The 18,244-nt window shown below is 36.8% G+C and overlaps 3 protein-coding genes and 1 long non-coding RNA gene across 7 annotated transcripts; 2 read left to right on the top strand and 2 right to left on the bottom strand.

The window, feature by feature from the left end:
- The first annotated feature begins 255 nt into the window (after positions 1-255).
- On the top strand, positions 256-11,283 carry LOC107733733 (methionine aminopeptidase 1-like). Of its 3 annotated transcripts, XM_016545496.1 has the most exons (13): positions 270-448; positions 2,448-2,499; positions 2,626-2,735; positions 2,872-2,932; positions 5,471-5,494; positions 6,886-6,977; positions 7,313-7,396; positions 8,042-8,180; positions 8,820-8,951; positions 9,159-9,302; positions 9,431-9,496; positions 10,202-10,250; positions 10,357-10,423. In XM_016545496.1, exons 1-12 carry the CDS (start codon positions 281-283, stop codon positions 10,237-10,239), a joined length of 1,110 nt encoding a protein of 369 aa, XP_016400982.1. In that variant the 5' UTR covers positions 270-280; the 3' UTR covers positions 10,240-10,250; positions 10,357-10,423. The 3 variants fall into 3 exon arrangements, with proteins under 3 accessions (XP_016400981.1, XP_016400982.1, XP_016400980.1); XM_016545494.1 differs by lacking the exon at positions 10,202-10,250 and having other exon boundaries at positions 10,357-11,283; XM_016545495.1 differs by lacking the exons at positions 5,471-5,494; positions 10,202-10,250 and having other exon boundaries at positions 256-448; positions 10,357-11,281.
- A 49-nt stretch (positions 11,284-11,332) lies between these two features.
- On the bottom strand, positions 11,333-12,025 carry LOC107733737 (uncharacterized). The gene is made up of 3 exons (XR_001639013.1): positions 11,952-12,025; positions 11,759-11,860; positions 11,333-11,681 (listed from the first exon to the last, which is right to left on the bottom strand). It is a non-coding gene; the product is annotated as an uncharacterized LOC107733737 (long non-coding RNA).
- Positions 12,026-13,354: 1,329 nt separating this feature from the next.
- On the bottom strand, positions 13,355-14,009 carry LOC107733736 (alcohol dehydrogenase 1-like). 2 transcript variants are annotated; one of them, XM_016545499.1, is made up of 3 exons: positions 13,712-14,009; positions 13,472-13,601; positions 13,355-13,380 (listed from the first exon to the last, which is right to left on the bottom strand). In XM_016545499.1, the coding sequence occupies exons 1-3, from the start codon at positions 13,910-13,912 to the stop codon at positions 13,370-13,372; spliced, it is 342 nt and encodes a 113-aa protein (XP_016400985.1). In that variant the 5' UTR covers positions 13,913-14,009; the 3' UTR covers positions 13,355-13,369. The 2 variants fall into 2 exon arrangements, with proteins under 2 accessions (XP_016400985.1, XP_016400984.1); XM_016545498.1 differs by lacking the exon at positions 13,355-13,380 and having other exon boundaries at positions 13,437-13,601.
- A 3,551-nt stretch (positions 14,010-17,560) lies between these two features.
- On the top strand, positions 17,561-18,244 carry cfd (complement factor D (adipsin); the record flags this gene model as incomplete). Its single annotated transcript, XM_016545397.1, has 3 exons — positions 17,561-17,578; positions 17,728-17,988; positions 18,098-18,244. Coding segments are annotated over exons 1-3 (426 nt in total), but the record flags the coding sequence as incomplete, so codon positions are not given.

The following is an 18,244-nucleotide window of genomic DNA, read 5'->3' as shown; positions in this document are numbered from 1 at the left end:
TTGAGCTTCTGGTACGATACTTGGACATTTCCAATCTGGCAACACTGATTATTGTACTGATTAGCTAGCCTGTGAGCAGACAGAGTATCAATCAATACCTGGAGAATACGGCGAACATAAATGTAAAGAAACGAAGTTGCTTGTAAGATTTTCCTAACAAGCAAGCATATATATATATATATTTAAATAAGCCCACAAAACAGCAACCCTGGATTTTTTCACGCAACTTCACAAAAAAAGAAGTCGCGTATTATAAGCGGACTTGGCAACTCTGTCTCAGATGACCGCAGTAGTAGACCGCAGCGCTCTCTCTCTGACCGACAGCAGCAGAAGCATGGCGGCGGTGGAGACACGGGAGTGTGAGACGGAAGGCTGCCACAGCGAAGCTAAGCTCCAGTGTCCCACCTGCATTAAACTCGGAATTCAAGGCTCATACTTTTGCTCTCAGGTGAAGCTCTGACACTTTTGCTTTAAGAAACAAGCGAAGCTCTCGGGTTTTGTAGCTTATGTCACGCTGCCGGCCTACGGGGCTGAGCTCAGCATTAGCTAGCTAGCTGTCTTACATCACAATCAGACACTAAACCCTACTCTGAGCTTTGACGTTTACATCAAAGTTTTGTGCATGATGATTTTCTGGATGACAAATCTGTCTGAGATGCTTAACCGTAAACACGGAGTGAAAATGTAATTTGCGAGCTGTTTATTTGCTCGGCGTGCTTTAAATGACTTCAGCTCAACGTGGCTCGCGTGCTGCTGCTCATTTGTCAAATCAATACATCAACCATTTAGTTATTTTATTTCCAGTTTCTAAACAAAAGGATGCACAAATCTGTGCAGCCTGTAAGGAAATGTAGATCTAACCCTACCTTTTTTCATTCTCGTATGATTTTGCTGGGCACTCCTAGCCTAGGCTGTGTCTCAAATCCTAGTGAGCTGCCTATCTAGACAGCATTGAGGCTATCACATGTGTTTTATGCGTTACATGGCCAGGATGGTCAAAAATGCTGTCTAGGTTGGCAGCTCACTGGGTTTTGAGTCAAAATCTAGGAGTGCCCAGAAAAGTGAGCTGTCTACAGCATTTTTGGGCGTCATACTAGTGTTTAAAGGCCTATGCTCAAAATATGCTGTTTAAGTAGACAGGTACGTTACGTTTTGAGACAACTGCTTGGACTGTAGCACCTGTGGCAGGGCAGATCTGCTGTCCTGCTTGCTGAGTTGAGAGGCTGATATGATGACAGGGTGCTGCCAAGGCCAAAATATCTGATTTGACATTCCACCAATTCCATCTGATTCAAACTTTCACCCTTATTAGATGAGCCGCTGTAATTCTAAACCTGTATGAATTTCGATTCTGTGTTTTTATTTTCTTATACTGTTAGTCAATTGTGTTCGATGTAGTTCGGACCCCCACATTCTTGAGAATATCCTCTTTTATGTTCCACAGAAGAAAGTAAGTCATACATGAGTTTTTATTTTTGAGCGAACTCTCCGGGTGATATTATAAAATGGTACAGAGGTTTGTGATGTATTATATGGGAAATTTTCATCATACTTTCTTTCTAATTGTGCTAAAGTATACGCTTCAATCAACTATGTTTATGTACTCCTTATTCAAATAGGAGGTTGGAGCAGGAGATACCAAAAGGTTTTTCTATTTTTATAAAATAGCCAATAGCCTTTAGTTTACATCACAGTTGTGAACCTTGATTTATTGCTTATTTATTATTAAGTGGAATATTTTCATTCGATGCAAGATCGTCACTTGTCATCAAAATGTTTTATCTGTTTCTTGGAACAGAGTCTTAATGAATTATGAATTTATAGTATTAAAATTTAATTTTAAGTAAATGCTAAAATATACACAACGTTCAAATGTTTGGGCTTGGTAAGACTTTTTAATGTTTTTGAAAAAGACTTGGTGAGACTTATGCTCACCAAGTCTGCATTTATTCGATCAAAATACCATAAACAGTAATATTATTAATGATGTCTTATTATAATTAAAAGTAACTGTTTTCTCTTTTAATATGTTCAAATGTAATTTATTTTTGTGATTGCAAAGCAGTCTTCAGGTTCACACGATCCTTCAGAAATCATTCTCATATGCTGATGTGCTGCTCAAAAAAATTTGTTAATGGTTGTGCTGCTTAATATTTTGTGTGGAAACTATCTTTTCAGGATTGTTTGATGAATAGAAAGTTCAAAAGAACAGCATTTATTTTAAATATAAATCTTTTGTAACATTATTCATGTAAATATTGTCTCTTGTCTCAATTGAATGCATCCTTGTTGTATCAAAGTAATATTTTCATTCAAAAAAATGTTTGAACTGTAGTGTAGTTTCGTACATTAACATATAAATGCCTCAAAACTAACAGGCATTACATTTTATTGGCTTTTTAAGAAGTGAGTTGTTTGCGTAACTTGAGGTTTTTTTATGTTTTCAGGAGTGTTTCAAAGGCAGCTGGGCCACCCACAAACTGCTCCACAAAAAAGCAAGTATGTGTGTTTTATTCAGTCTCAGTGTTGAGTGATGTTCACTTCTGCATTTATATTTTGTATGTGGTATACAAATCATGTCTTGCATATTAATGCCATCATTAATATCCGGCTTTTCATTTACAGAGGAGGACAAAATAAAAGATGAGGGAAAGAACTGTGTGGAGAAAGAAATCAACACAGACCCGTGGCTCGGGTACAGATACACTGGTAAACTGCGACCCCACTATCCATTGGTAAGGATGCAGCACACCAGGGATGGACATGATCATTGACAGCACGATAATTACAACACACATGCGTTACCATAGAACAAAACAAATTTATGCATTCAAACATTTAGTTTCATCTATTTTTCTTGGTTGTTTTCAGACCCCCATGCGGCTTGTTCCTAGCAACATCCAGAGACCAGACTATGCAGATCATCCTTTGGGTAAGATTGCAAATCCCTTCACACATAAATTGGGCCTCATTCTGTAAATTATGCCTTGCAAAATTCAGAACAACCTCTCTCATCTGGACTACCTTTCTTGCTCCATGTCCTTTTTCTGAGGCATTGCACTTTTCTAACAGACTGCCTTGTTCATTATTACTCCTGTGTGAAGTTTAAACTTTTGGCCCTTGAAACGGGCCACTGACATACAAGCTTTTAAACTAATGGCCTCCATCTCATCTGCTGAAGTGCCGTTAGATTTTTTAAATGTAGTGTTTGCTGCAGTAGTGCACGTCTGACCAGATTAACCACAGGTTAATGTAAATGTGTATCAAGATGCGCAAGGATAACCTATGTTTACAGAAAATTCTAGCTTTGTTTTTTGTTTGGTATCTGGTTGGTGCATCTGTATCATCATTATTATTATTTGGAGTTTAATGCTCTCATAATCATTTGTGATTAGGAAGGAGACGGTGAGACCAAATGCTTTGTGGTGTGCTTCCATTTAGGTGATTTTATTTTATTTATTTAGCAGGTTAATGTAAATGTGTATCAAGATGCGCAAGGATAACCTATGTTTACAGAAAATTCTAGCTTTGTTTTTTGTTTGGTATCTGGTTGGTGCATCTGTATCATCATTATTATTATTATTTGGAGTTTAATGCTCTCATAATCATTTGTGATTAGGAAAGGAGACGGTGAGACCAAATGCTTTGTGGTGTGCTTCCATTTAGGTGATTTTATTTTATTTATTTAGTTAGTTAGTTGGGTAAGCATCATGACTAAAATGTTTCATATGGTGTTACATATGTGGCCCTGGAAAGTATTTGGACACATAATCCACTCCTACTGTTACTGTATGATTTTCACAAGTCCTTTTCAATTAGGACTACTTTTAACTTGAGGAGGTTTGGTCATTTGTTTGTGAAAAGGTGTTTTTTACAAATGTATTTGTGGTCCTAATCTTTTCTGAATCAAGCAAATCAAACCTTTAAGAAATGAAAAACAGCTTCTTAAAAATTAGTAGATTTTAAAATAACTGCATTAATATATGTTAATTATATTTCCGCAGTCTTAAGTGTCACATGATCCTTCAGAAATCATTTTAATATGATAATTTGCTGCTCAAGATTCAATTCTTATTATGATCAATGTTGAAAACAGTCATGCTTAATATTTTTGTGGAAACTGTGATACATTTTTTTGGGATTTCCGATGAATTGAAAGTCCAAAAGAACACCGTTTATTTGATGTATAAGTCTTCTCTAACATTATAAATGTCTTGACTGTCATTTTACATCAATTTAATGCATCCTTGCTGAATAGAAGTATTAATTTCTTTAAAAAAAAAACTTACTGACCAGTGACCACAAACTTTAAACGTTAGTGTATAAATGGCATGATGTTGTTGTTGTTTTTTAAGACCGATTATCACTAAACTGCTAGTTACTCTGCTAGTGCATCTGTGAACTGTGAAAATATATTTAATGCTATGAAATGCATACATGTTTAAGTGTCCAAATACTTTTCAGGGGCTCTTAAACAATATTCATGATGGAAGGATATTTCAAACGATAATACAGTAGGTGTCTTTGTATGAGAGATTACACAAACACCTTTTTTCTTATAGTATAAAAGCAGCTCTCATGAATCACTGTTTTGTGAATAAATGCTCTTTTGTCCTTCATTAACGGATGCCGCAGAGTCTTCCCGTAAGTAACCATTATGGTGGTGATTAGTTGGTCATAGGCTCCTATAGTTACAGCCTTTCTTTCCTCTGTTATTAGCTCATCTTTGAGTCTCCGGCCCCCGGCTTTCAAACGGTAGAATAGTGATGTATTGAAAAAGTCTAATTGTCTTCAAAAGCATCCAATGGTTAGGTCAGGAGTGTGTGCGCATCTTTAATAATGTACATTCAGTAGGACTTCTATGGGAGAGCGTGTGTGTGATGGTCCTAAAGTCACCTTATTCACGTTTCCATTTACCTCTGTGTGTTTGGGGGGTGGGCTGCTGCTGTGTGTCTGAAGCTCTTCTCTCGCTCTCTGCAGCTGCAGAGGTTGGGTTGTTGGCAGAGGTGTCTTTGTATGAGAGATTACACAAACACCTTTTTTCTTATAGTATAAAAGCAGCTCTCATGAATCACTGTTTTGTGAATAAATGCTCTTTTGTCCTTCATTAACGGATGCCGCAGAGTCTTCCCGTAAGTAACCATTATGGTGGTGATTAGTTGGTCATAGGCTCCTATAGTTACAGCCTTTCTTTCCTCTGTTATTAGCTCATCTTTGAGTCTCCGGCCCCCGGCTTTCAAACGGTAGAATAGTGATGTATTGAAAAAGTCTAATTGTCTTCAAAAGCATCCAATGGTTAGGTCAGGAGTGTGTGTGCATCTTTAATAATGTACATTCAGTAGGACTTCTATGGGAGAGCGTGTGTGTGATGGTCCTAAAGTCACCTTATACACGTTTCCATTTACCTCTGTGTGTGTTTGGGGGGTGGGCTGCTGCTGTGTGTCTGAAGCTCTTCTCTCGCTCTCTGCAGCTGCAGAGGTTGGGTTGTTGGCAGGTACGAAGTCCCGCCGCTTCCCATGTGTGTTATCCTCTTGTTTTAACAGTGTTACAGGGAGCGGTTTGCTCCGCAGTGGGTGTGTGACTGTATTTTTGTGAATGAGTGTGTCTGTGTAGCATGGCTCTGTCTGTTTCTGCATGGCTGATGTAGTTAATCCGCTGGGGCTAGAGGTGGGCGATATTGTTGTATTTCTATCTATAGTTGTTTGTTGGGAATTCAATAAAAAATGGTTGAGCGTTTAAACTCTGGGTTGTTACCAGTTGTGCCAGTTGTGCCAGTTGATAGCAATGCAAATGTATCTATCATGGTGCAAATGGTACACTACCAGTCAAAAGTTTGAATGCTCGCCAAGGTTACATATATTAAATACAGTGAAAGACGACAATATTGTAAAAAATTATTACCATTTAAAATGACTGTTTTCTCTTATAATATATTTTAAAACATAATTTATTCCTGTGATGGCAAAGCTAAATTTTCAGCAGCTATTATTCCAGTCTTCAGTGTCACATGACCCTTCAGAAATCATTCTAATATGTTGATTTGGTGCTCAATTTATTATCAATGTTGATAACAGTTGTGCAGCTTTATAATTTTATGGAAACTGATCTTTTTTTGTTGTTGTTAGGATTATTTGACTACAAAGTTCGAGAGAACAGCATTTATTTGAAATAGAAATCTTTTTTAAGAATATAAATGGCTTAAAGGTCTCTTTTGATCAAAATGAATGATTACTTGCTGAATAATAAAAGTATTCATTTCTTGGTAGTGTATGATGGTTTTCACATTAAATATTAAGCAGCCAAAAACAGTTTTCAACATCGATAATAATAAGAAATGTTTTTTGAGCAGCAAATCAGCATATTAAAATAATTTTTGAAGGATCTTAAATTGACATTGGAGTAATGGCAGCTTAAAAAATTCAGCCTTACAATCACAGGAACAAGTTAGATTTTATAATATATTACAATAGACAATTAGTCTCTTATGATGAGCATAAGAGACTTATTTCAACAACATCAAAAATTAATTATTGCAAACCTGACCGGTAGGGTATATATAATCTGTCTTCACTGCCACACGATATATATATATATATATATATATCGCCCAGCCCTAGCAGGAACTGTCCGTGATTACGTCATTGCCAAACTGTCATGTCCCAGACCTCACTGGATCAGCAACCGTATGTGTGTGTGTGTGTGTGTGTTATCTGTAAGAAGTGGTTGTGTTGTCTTTATTAGCTGACTGGAAACCGTGCTGTTGAGATTCTGTTGTGAAGGTCAATAGGCAGAGCTAGTCCTTATATTTGAGTGATAGTAAGATGCTTTTGTGGGTAGATGGGTATCTGTGTATTTTACTACTCACCAATTCATCACTGCTTGCAGGAATGTCAGAGTCAGAGCAGACCATGAAAGGGACGTCTCAGATTAAGATCCTCAATGCTGAAGAGATTGAGGGCATGAGAGTTGTGTGCAAGGTAAACCAACATAATAATTTAACATATTATAACTTTGTATGAAGAAATGTAACGGTTGAAGTTTTGGGTGTTGTGAGAGCCATTTTCTGCCTCTATTTGAACACCGATTGTTCTGCCACAGTTTGTTCTGCTATCAATTTCTAATTTAAGTAGTCATTTAAATGTTAGGTATAAGGGAACCCCAGAAAAACACTTGATTACACAAGATAAATTCACAAAATGTATGCAAATATGCTGAAAAATTGTCTAGTGGGATGGCGGCCTGTCAAGTCTATCACAAGTACACAAAAAAGATTTGAATTGTTAAACATAAAGACAATATTTGTTTCGTTTAGCTGGCTCGAGAAGTCCTTGACATTGCTGCCCTGATGGTGAAACCTGGAGTGACGACGGAGGAGATAGACCATGCAGTGCATTTGGTAAAATTTCACAGCCTTTTTTCTTTTTCTAATCTAAATATTGCAAAGTAGTAGTCTGATCAGTGCAGAGTGTTTAAATACAGATTATCTAAGGGAAATGTGAAATTGTTTATGCATTCAGATGAAAAAAAAAAGTCTTTTTTATTTGCTCTAAATCAGTGGTTCTCAACCTTTTTGACTCCAAGGCCCACTTTGTCCATGAGTCCCTCCTATTTAAGCTATACATCTGGTACTTTTTTTATAATAAAAAGGAAATAATTCAATATGTTGCCAGTTTAATATTTTACATCTTTGTTGTAGCATTTTTTTAGCACTTTAATTAACATTGTTAATGTAACTAAATTGAAATAATTTTAAGACATTTTGGGGTTCTCCTTGGAAGTTTGCCAAGGCCTCCTAGTGGGCTTCTGGTTGAGAGCCACTGCTGTAAAGGTCGTGGTTCAAGCTGGAATAATGTTTTCTAGTTTTACTTCCGGGGAAAAAAATGTATAATTTTGACAATTGTTTGACGACTGTTTTTGACAGTGTATATATAATAAACGCTTGGGATTTTTAAAAATTCTACTGTCATTGTCATTTGAGCAGGACAGCCTGTATGAATGTTGATGCTAATGGCAAACGATTTGTCCATACTTGTTGGTTAAGGCATGTACAGCGAGGAACTGCTATCCCTCACCTCTGAACTACTACAACTTTCCCAAGTCCTGCTGCACCTCTGTCAATGAAGTCATCTGTCATGGGATACCTGACCGCCGTCCCCTCCAGGATGAGGACATACTGAATAGTATGTATCAGCATACATGTGAACAGTAGTATATGAATGCATCTTCCTTGCAAAATTTTTATGGGAGATCTGGTTTTTGCCCTCAAGAGGGCTGTTATAGAATAACACCCTCCCTCTATATTGACATTATATTTCATATTTCAGTCAGTCCAGATGGCAGATAGACATTCACTGGACATTCGAGATTTGTGTGTGACTGATTTTTCCACATGTTCACATTTCTGTGAATGCATTGGCTTGTTCTTGCAGAACTCTGTCCAGACTGATGTTTTTTCCTTCTGCTCAGTTTAGGTACCATTGTCAAAATGCCATATTATTAAAGCTGTTTATTCTTGTTACTGTCATAATAGATAAGTAAAAGAAACAAATGACCAGTGACATGTAGATCTCTTTATTCCTTGCTACATGTTTTGTCATTGGTCACCTTAATTTAAATATCATAGGCTACAGCAACAATGAACTGAGAACTACTTCTATTTACATTTAATGCCAAATTTACACTAAACAGACCTTATGCTGAAGGCAAGATCCAGAGCCAGATGGAATCTGCAGCCTTTTTTTCTTGTTTTGTTTTTTTGCTTTTGCACTAAATGTTACATGTTCACTTGGCTAATCATATGTAATTTTTTCCCCCTGCAGTCGACATAACAGTTTACCACAATGGTTACCATGGGGATCTGAATGAAACCTTTTTCGTGGGTGAAGTAGATGAGGGAGCCAAGAGATTGGTTCAGACCACTTATGAATGTCTAATGCAAGCCATCGACTCTGGTGAGTATGAAAGCAGATGCAAACAACACTAAACCATTCAACAGACTCCATGTGATTTGAGTTTGATTCATTTTTGTTGGGCTAGATTATGTAGTGTACAGTGTATTTGTGTGATGTGATGTACACTAATGATCTTTAGAGGGCAGACTTGTACAGAGGGATATCTTTGTTGTGACCTGAAAAAGGTTGTTTCTGTCTTGTGTCTAGTGAAGTCTGGTATCCGTTATCGTGAGCTGGGAAACATCATCCAGAAACACGCGCAGGCAAACGGTTTCTCTGTGGTACGGAGCTATTGTGGCCACGGCATTCACAAACTGTTCCACACGGCACCAAACGTACCGCACTATGCCAGTGAGTAACATCTTGTCAAAAAGACACCGTCTGAATGATACAAGCATTGCGAACTGAGATGTAATTGAACCTGCAGAAAACTTGTACACTTAAAGCTTGTACTGTCCTTGTTTTATGTGTCTTTACAGAGAATAAAGCTGTAGGAGTGATGAAACCTGGTCATGTGTTCACTATTGAGCCCATGATCTGCGAAGGTAGAAGACAACTTACAAAACAATTTTCTTAAATCTTAATTGTGTACTTATTGTTTAAAATTATAAAAAAAAGGATTTTTAAAAATAGGGCTGTCAAAGTTAACGTCAAACATGCAATTGGTTTGTTCATTTACACTATCCTTCAAAGCTTTAGGGTCAGTAAGATTTTAATTTTGTAAGAAATTAATACTTTTATCCAGCAAGGATGTATTAAATCGATCAGAAGTGAGAGGCATGTATGTTACAAAAGATATCAATTTCTAATAAATACTGTTCTTTAGAACCTTCTATTTGTTGAAGAGTCCTGAAAAGAAAATGTCTTATGGTTTCACAAAAATATTAAGCCATTTGGTGCTCAAATTAATAAATTAAATTGTTTTCAAAATTGATAAGAAATGTTTCTTGAGCAGCAAATCAGCATATTAGAATGATTTCTGAAGGATCATGTGACACTGAAGACTGGATGCTGAAAATTCAGCTTTGCCTTCACATGAATAAATTACATTTTAAAATATATTCAAATAGAAAACAGTTTTTCTATTGTAAAAAATATTTTGCAATATTACTGATTTTACTGTATTCCTGTTCAAATAAATGCAGTCTTGGTGAGCATAAGAGACTCATGAAAAAAATATTTTTCAAACCCCAAACATTTGAAAAGTAGTGTAAAACAAAACTTTACTTTTTTTTTTTTTTTACGCTCAGTGTTCCTGTGTATCATGCGCACAAACTGCTCGACCTGACAATTGCACATGCAAGTTTTCTTCTTTTAACATATACTGTTAACTATACAAATGTGAGATTTGATGTGATTAAATATTGTAATCAATTGAATATTTAAGAGTCTTTGCTCTGTGCAGGTGGCTGGCAAGATGAGACGTGGCCAGATGGTTGGACTGCAGTCACTCGTGACGGTAAACGCTCGGCCCAGTTTGAGCACACGCTCCTCGTGACGGAGACAGGCTGTGAAATCCTCACACGTCGGCTTGAGGATAATGGCCGTGCTCACTTCTTGTCCCAAATGTAGGATGGTGGGGTCATACGAGCCCTATTCTGCAGTGGAGGAAACAACAGCTCCGCCCCATATCACCAATCAGCCAATCACACAGTGGTTCTCTGTTGGGCAGGAGACGATTGGCCACGTGGCCGTGACAATGAATTTGGGCAGGAGGTGGAGATTTATTAACTTCTGAATGTGTCACCTGACAGTCACATTAATCAGCTTGGATCTGAGTACATTCAAAGGCACTGGCCTTTAACCTGGTTACAGTGCCGCCACACTCTGTCTACATGGCAACGGTATCTGTGAGTGGTTTTGCGTGTGCGCACCTGTGTGTTTGAGAGAGAGCGCGCTGACTGTGAGGTTTGCTTTCTCAGTCTGCTTCAGTGTGTTTGTCTGCCTGGCTCGTTGCAGTGTACCGTGTTTTTGTTAGCCATTGTTGGGGTTTGAGATGCAACGAGTGGATGTGATAAAACACTGGAGTCTCTCCAAATCTTATCAAATCTTGATTGATATATGAAAACTCTTTATAGCTAAAAGAGTGCCTCGTAACGTTATTGAACATTGTATAAATGTTTTTCATGAACTTCTTCCAGTGTCTTGTTTGAGTGACTGTCTATGAACACCTAGTGTCCTTTCACTGCAGTCATCCTTAGTCAATGAAAAGATGATTTTTGTTTGTCTTTGGTTGTTTAATGCCACTTAAAGAGCAATGCGAAAAGCAGTTGCAGGCCTCTTTGTCTGTTTGACGCATCTCATGAAATCAGTTTCACGGTTTCAGTATTCAAGCTGAATTAAAGTATATTTTCTCCTTTTATTTTTTGTGATTTTTTAAAATTTATTTTTAATTTACAACAAATGCCAAACATCAGACAATCATCACAAAGGAAAGACATTTCAGCAGTGACTTATGAAAGCAACTGAAAAGATCATCCAAGAGATTCATCTGTATTGAATTCTTGTTTGTTTTTGATGAAACCTAATTCACTTTTTAGCCAGGCATAAGATTCGTTCCATTACTTCAGTTCTTTCTACACCTTTCAGAAATAGTTACAGTGCTTTAAAGTAGTATTGAGTGTGTCTGCGGTAAGTCTGAGCAATCTGTTCCCATCCGATTGTCTCAAACTGTGGCGTAGAAGTTGAGTGGAGATTAAATGATTGGATATATTCAGTATGCATCGAATGCTGTAAGATAAGGGGGGAAAAAAGTTAGAACTTTTTCCTTATAGGTTTAACCTGAGGTAAAAAAGTGAGAAATGTACCATTGTCCAGTCTTCATGAGGTTGATGGCATCATTGGTCTGCTCCAGGTCCATTTTGTGGGTTATAAAGTCGTCAAGCTTTATTTTGCCAGTCATGTAGTCACTAACCACCTTTTTCACATAAACGGAAATGAATACATGCACAGGCATGTGCTCTCAAAGCCATAGAAAGCATTAACTGACAGCTGGTTTACCTCCTAATAGGGTTCCCTTCCAGGTTTTCCCAGATATGAATTGAATTTGTCGTGCTGAAATGTCTACATCAGTATAGCCAACCAAAATACTCACACCCCAACCTTTTACACAGGACTCCAGTGCAGTTCTCTGAGGTCAAAAACATTAAATTCACACACAAAAAAAATTCAAGTACTGAAAGCTTTTAAAGGAGTTAGTAAATGAATGCACCTTTTACAAATGTGTCAGGCAGGTCTTACCATTACTTCAGTGTTGCCCACACACTCAAGTGAGAAATCCACTCCTCCGTTGGTCATTTCTGCCAGTACTTCAGAGATGGGTTTATTATATGCCTTCGGATTCAGAAAATCAGTGGCACCAAAGACCTTTGCCTTCTCAAACTTCTGCTCATTAATATCCACAGCAAAGATGCGAGAAGCTCCGGCGTTTTTACAGCCCATGACTGCAGCCAGACCTACTGCACCCAGTCCAAACACTGCACACACTGAGCCTGGTGTAACCTTCACACAAACACAAATGAGTTACTAGTGTAAGGCACCTTAATATTCACCTTACCGTTCAAGACACAACTATTTGAACACTTAAATTACAAACTAAAGTGCAAACTCGCATTATTAAAAATTTATTAATTTCCTTGAAAAATGGCATCTGCACGTTTTTTTGTCTTATTTTTGTCTTCTCCATTAAAAATTCTAGTGGCAACATATGCTCTCTAATAATTAGCATGCAGTACTAACCTCGGCCACCAGGTGACAATATCAGTATGTCGAAATATAAAGCGTTTGAATAGTGTAATTACAAGAAGTTTTTGAAAATCTTAAGACAAAATTATATGTAATGTTAGACAGTCTTCTAATGCGGTAAATCTCTCAAGTTAAAAGTTAAGTTCACCCAAAAATAAAAAAAATTCTCATCATTTAGGCTGCGTTTACACTCAAATATTCAAAAACATACTCAATAATGCAATCAAGACTTTTGAGAGGAATTGATACTAGTCTCGCATAGCCAGAACTTCAGACTGACAGCTGAAGGTCTGGAATCCATGGCAGCTTTCATTGGCCAAGGCCCGTCCATGAGGCCGCTTGACCGACATGTCAAACAACCAATCAAATAGTTACAGTGCTTTAAAGTAGTATTGAGTGTGTCTGCGGTAAGTCTGAGCAATCTGTTCCCATCCGATTGTCTCAAACTGTGGCGTAGAAGTTGAGTGGAGATTAAATGATTGGATATATTCAGTATGCATCGAATGCTGTAAGATAAGGGGGGAAAAAAGTTAGAACTTTTTCCTTATAGGTTTAACCTGAGGTAAAAAAGTGAGAAATGTACCATTGTCCAGTCTTCATGAGGTTGATGGCATCATTGGTCTGCTCCAGGTCCATTTTGTGGGTTATAAAGTCGTCAAGCTTTATTTTGCCAGTCATGTAGTCACTAACCACCTTTTTCACATAAACGGAAATGAATACATGCACAGGCATGTGCTCTCAAAGCCATAGAAAGCATTAACTGACAGCTGGTTTACCTCCTAATAGGGTTCCCTTCCATGTTTTCCCAGATATGAGTTGAATTGGCCTTGCTGAAAAGTCTACATCAGTATAGCCAACCAAAATACTCACACCCCAACCTTTTACACAGGACTCCAGTGCAGTTCTCTGAGGTCAAAAACATTAAATTCACACACAAAAAAAATTCAAGTACTGAAAGCTTTTAAAGGAGTTAGTAAATGAATGCACCTTTTACAAATGTGTCAGGCAGGTCTTACCATTACTTCAGTGTTGCCCACACACTCAAGTGAGAAATCCACTCCTCCATTGGTCATTTCTGCCAGTACTTCAGAGATGGGTTTATTATATGCCTTCGGATTCAGAAAATCAGTGGCACCAAAGACCTTTGCCTTCTCAAACTTCTGCTCATTAATATCCACAGCAAAGATGCGAGAAGCTCCAGCGTTTTTACAGCCCATGACTGCAGCCAGACCTACTGCACCCAGTCCAAACACTGCACACACTGAGCCTGGTGTAACCTTCACACAAACACAAATGAGTTACTAGTGTAAGGCACCTTAATATTCACCTTACCGTTCAAGACACAACTATTTGAACACTTAAATTACAAACTAAAGTGCAAACTCGCATTATTAAAAATTTATTAATTTCCTTGAAAAATGGCATCTGCACGTTTTTTTGTCTTATTTTTGTCTTCTCCATTAAAAATTCTAGTGGCAACATATGCTCTCTAATAATTAGCATGCAGTACTAACCTCGGCCACCAGGTGACAATATCAGTATGTCGAAATATAAAGCGTTTGAATAGTGTAATTACAAGAAGTTTTTGAAAATCTTAAGACAAAATTATATGTAATGTTAGACAGTCTTCTAATGCGGTAAATCTCTCAAGTTAAAAGTTAAGTTCACCCAAAAATAAAAAAAATTCTCATCATTTAGGCTGCGTTTACACTCAAATATTCAAAAACATACTCAATAATGCAATCAAGACTTTTGAGAGGAATTGATACTAGTCTCGCATAGCCAGAACTTCAGACTGACAGCTGAAGGTCTGGAATCCATGGCAGCTTTCATTGGCCAAGGCCCGTCCATGAGGCCGCTTGACCGACATGTCAAACAACCAATCACAGTTTGTTTAGTTCATCGTCACGTTTCGGGGCGTGGAAATGTCGCCACAATAACAGACAATAACAGTATAAAACTCTTATTTTAAAAATTCTATGCCGCAAACTTTACATTTTTCACATACTTTTGAAAATCCAGCAATTAGTTGATCCTGATAATCACAAGTTGTCACAGCTGTAAACACGACGGCTTTCTTCTTTCGTGAGGGGGTTTGGCGTCACGGCATCTTTGTTTCCAGGCGGAACGTTAAAGAACGCGACACACACGTCTCCCGGAAATCCTGTATAATTCAACCAATCCGATGACGACTTCGAAACTCAGTGAGTGTTTCCACTTTTGTGTGCCATATGCATCAGACGTTTAGCCAACGGTCCGTGGGTGTGACGTCTGAGGCTGAGACTAAGTTGATACATAATTCAGTCATTTATCGTACTGTGTGTTTAAAGTAATATCTAATAAATTAATTAATGAATAAAAGAAAAAAAGAAAAGAAAGAAAACTCAAATAAGGCTTAATTCTTTGACTTGACCTTGAAAATGAAATGCTTTTGTGGCAAACATGGAAACAAGCAGGAAGGATGAACAAATGAGATGGACTAACCAAGATACAATTATAAAAAAAATTTTTTAAATATATATATATATTTTTTTGGAGAGTGCTATTGATTCTGTCAAAGATACTAATCATACAAACAAGGCAGACATCAACTGTGCTGACTTTATGTGTAAATATTAAATGTATAACTTGACTGTATTGTTTCTTTAAAGGATAGGACATGAGGGATAGAGACCATCCTGGCCAGCCATCGTCTTTAAGAGGATTTGGGCTCAAAGTTAATTTGCTTGATTTGTTCATTAATAGTGAAAGAGAACTCTCATTCAGAGAACAAAAAGAGAACACTCATACAGAGACGAAAGCCCCTTATCCCAATACACGCACACCTGTAAACAGGTGTTCAAAACGGTTATATCCTTATCTCAATTTACTATTCTAAGCCAATAATACCGATTTATATTATGAATAGGTCTGATTTGGTTGGAAATTTTAGATTTACATCATTCATCCTTGCTATTTATATCATGTCTGTGAATAAAGCAAAGAAAGTTTTCCTCTGTCCTTTTCTTCAAGTAATTTTAAATGCAAAGACTTTGGCCAGGCAAATGTGATTTTATGACCCTATTACTTAACATCTGCTGAATTACTGAATTTGTATAAGTATAAAACTGCCATTAATTCAAAACATCAAGCCATTGTTTTTTTCAGGGACTGCATGTCAATTATGAGATTTTGCTTCCAGCTTGTCTTTTTTTTTCAGACAAATGCAAAGAAAATATCCAAAATACAGATTAAAGTGTTTATTTTATTGCATTTGATCTATTTGCATCTGCATATTTCAATTAGAATTTACAATACATATCTTTAAAGGCCGTTTTCTCAAAATGAGTTTTTTTTCATGCACTAGTTTAAAGGTTTTAACAGAGGGGCTTGTTCATATATCATTCACTTGATATATATTTAACGTTTTATTAAAAAAAACAAAAAAAAAGCACGACTGTTATATAATCAATAACAGCACCAATAGTGGCAATAAAGTAAAATAAAGATTTCTAAAAAGAAGGTTAAAAATAACAGAGGAAATGACAATTGTATCATCAACTGACTGAACTAAAGCTTCTCTCTTCCTCAGGTCAAGGAGATACTTCCTCCTGTCAGTCACTCTTATGCAAGCCACAGAATACAGGCTGAAATCTGACCCCAGCAAAAGGGGTAAAATCACTCCTTCTCACACCTCTACACAATGGAGACACAAAAAAAGCAGCTTAGAGCAGGCGCGTAGCAGACGGGGGGGACGTGTCCCCCGCACTTTAAGGTTATTGAGTAAATGTAAATATGGACAGCATAACTGATTATTGGATTATGTATCACAGTTTCCACGAAAATATTAAGCAGCATAACTGTTTTCAGCATTGATAACAATGAAAATGTTTGTGAGCAGTAAATCAGCATATTAGAATGATTTCTGAAGGATCATGTGATACAGAAGTCTGGAGTAATGATGCTGAAAATTCAACTTTGCATCACATAAATAAATTACATTTTTAAATATGTTTAAACAATTATTTTAAATTGTAATATTTCAAAATATTACTGTTTTTACTGTATTTTAAATTGAATAAATGCAGCCTTGGTGAACATAAGAGACTTCTTTCAAAAACATTTAAAAAATCTAATAATTAGATAATAAGATAATAATAAAAAAATTTTTAAACTAATTAAAACAAATCTGTTGTGGTCTGGTACTGCTTAATTATATTGACATGTTTGCAGTACACGCTCTTAAAAATAAAGGTAGGCTACTTTATTGGCATCTAGTTCCATGAAAAACTTTAACATCCATGGAACCTTTCAAATGCACAAAAGTTTTGCATATTCTCAAGAGCATAAGTGAAAAATATTAAATCTATATCTGCCATAAAATATGTGTGTGTGTGTGTGTGTGTGTTGGACAACACACACTGTTGTCCAAATGATTGGAATAATTTCATATAAATGTTTAATAAATGTTTTTTTAAACATATTTATTGAAAAGAAGTGTTTTACGCTCATAAGGCTGCATTTATTTGATCAAAAATACAGTAAAAGCAGTAATATTGTAACATATTCCAATTTAAAATAATGTTGTTGTTGTTTTTTTGTAAAATATAATTTATTCCTTAGGTTGGCAAAGTTTCAGCAACTTTTCATCAAAAGCTACAGTAGAGACATTTATAATAATACAAATAAATGCTGATTAATTGTTTGGTTGTGTGTATACAGCTGCAATCAAAATTATTCAAATACCTTGACCTGCAAGACATTGTGCTGCTATGAAAAATTATTATGAAAACAATTCAACCAAGACATCAGATAACTATTATAGAAAGTTTATTAATAAACATTTGAGTGATTCTGAAAATGTAAAGTTGATGAAAAATGGAAAAATGGTTGTACACATTCATGTACAATAACTACATTTTTGTACACATTCATGTCCAATCATGTAGTCTGTGTGTGTGTGTGTGTGTGTGTGTGTGTGTGTGTGTGTATATATATATATATATGAGAATAGTTTTCATCAGAAGACTGTCTATGCTGTTGTTTTTGACAGCTGGATAAGCCAATCACTGAGAGCGATGCAGTGAAACCAGTGAAATTCCTGCGCGAAGGTGGGTCTGACCCAGAGGAGGCTGCTGCCGTGAAAACAGTTGGGTGGGGTTCCTTGGACAACCTGGGAGGACGACCAGACAAATTGCAAGAGCTCGGTATCAAAGTCATGGATCGATGGCTCTGTGGCCGCGGTGACTACTATGGAACAAAGTTCACAAACAACATGCTCTGTGCTGCAGAAAAACCAAAGGACACCTGTGATGTAAGTTCATTGCAATGGTTCATAAAGCACGTCAAGTTGAATATGACCACTATAAAGACAAAGTCTAATACAAGACTTCTCTTGTTTCTGCTGTCTTTTGGTCTAATAGGGTGACTCCGGAGGTCCTCTCTTATACAAGGACATTGCTGTGGGAATAACCTCTAATGGAGGGAAGAAATGTGGCACCACCAAAAAGCCTGGACTCTACACGATCATCTCCCACTACACTAAGTGGATTGACAGTAAAATCACCCAG

The sequence above is a fragment of the Sinocyclocheilus rhinocerous genome, unplaced genomic scaffold (assembly GCF_001515625.1).
Source record: "Sinocyclocheilus rhinocerous isolate Xijiao unplaced genomic scaffold, SAMN03320098_v1.1 scaffold789, whole genome shotgun sequence".
In the NCBI taxonomy this organism is placed as follows: domain Eukaryota; kingdom Metazoa; phylum Chordata; class Actinopteri; order Cypriniformes; family Cyprinidae; genus Sinocyclocheilus; species Sinocyclocheilus rhinocerous.
Note: the sequence above shows the minus strand (reverse complement) of the source record. Positions and strands in the feature narration are given on the sequence as shown.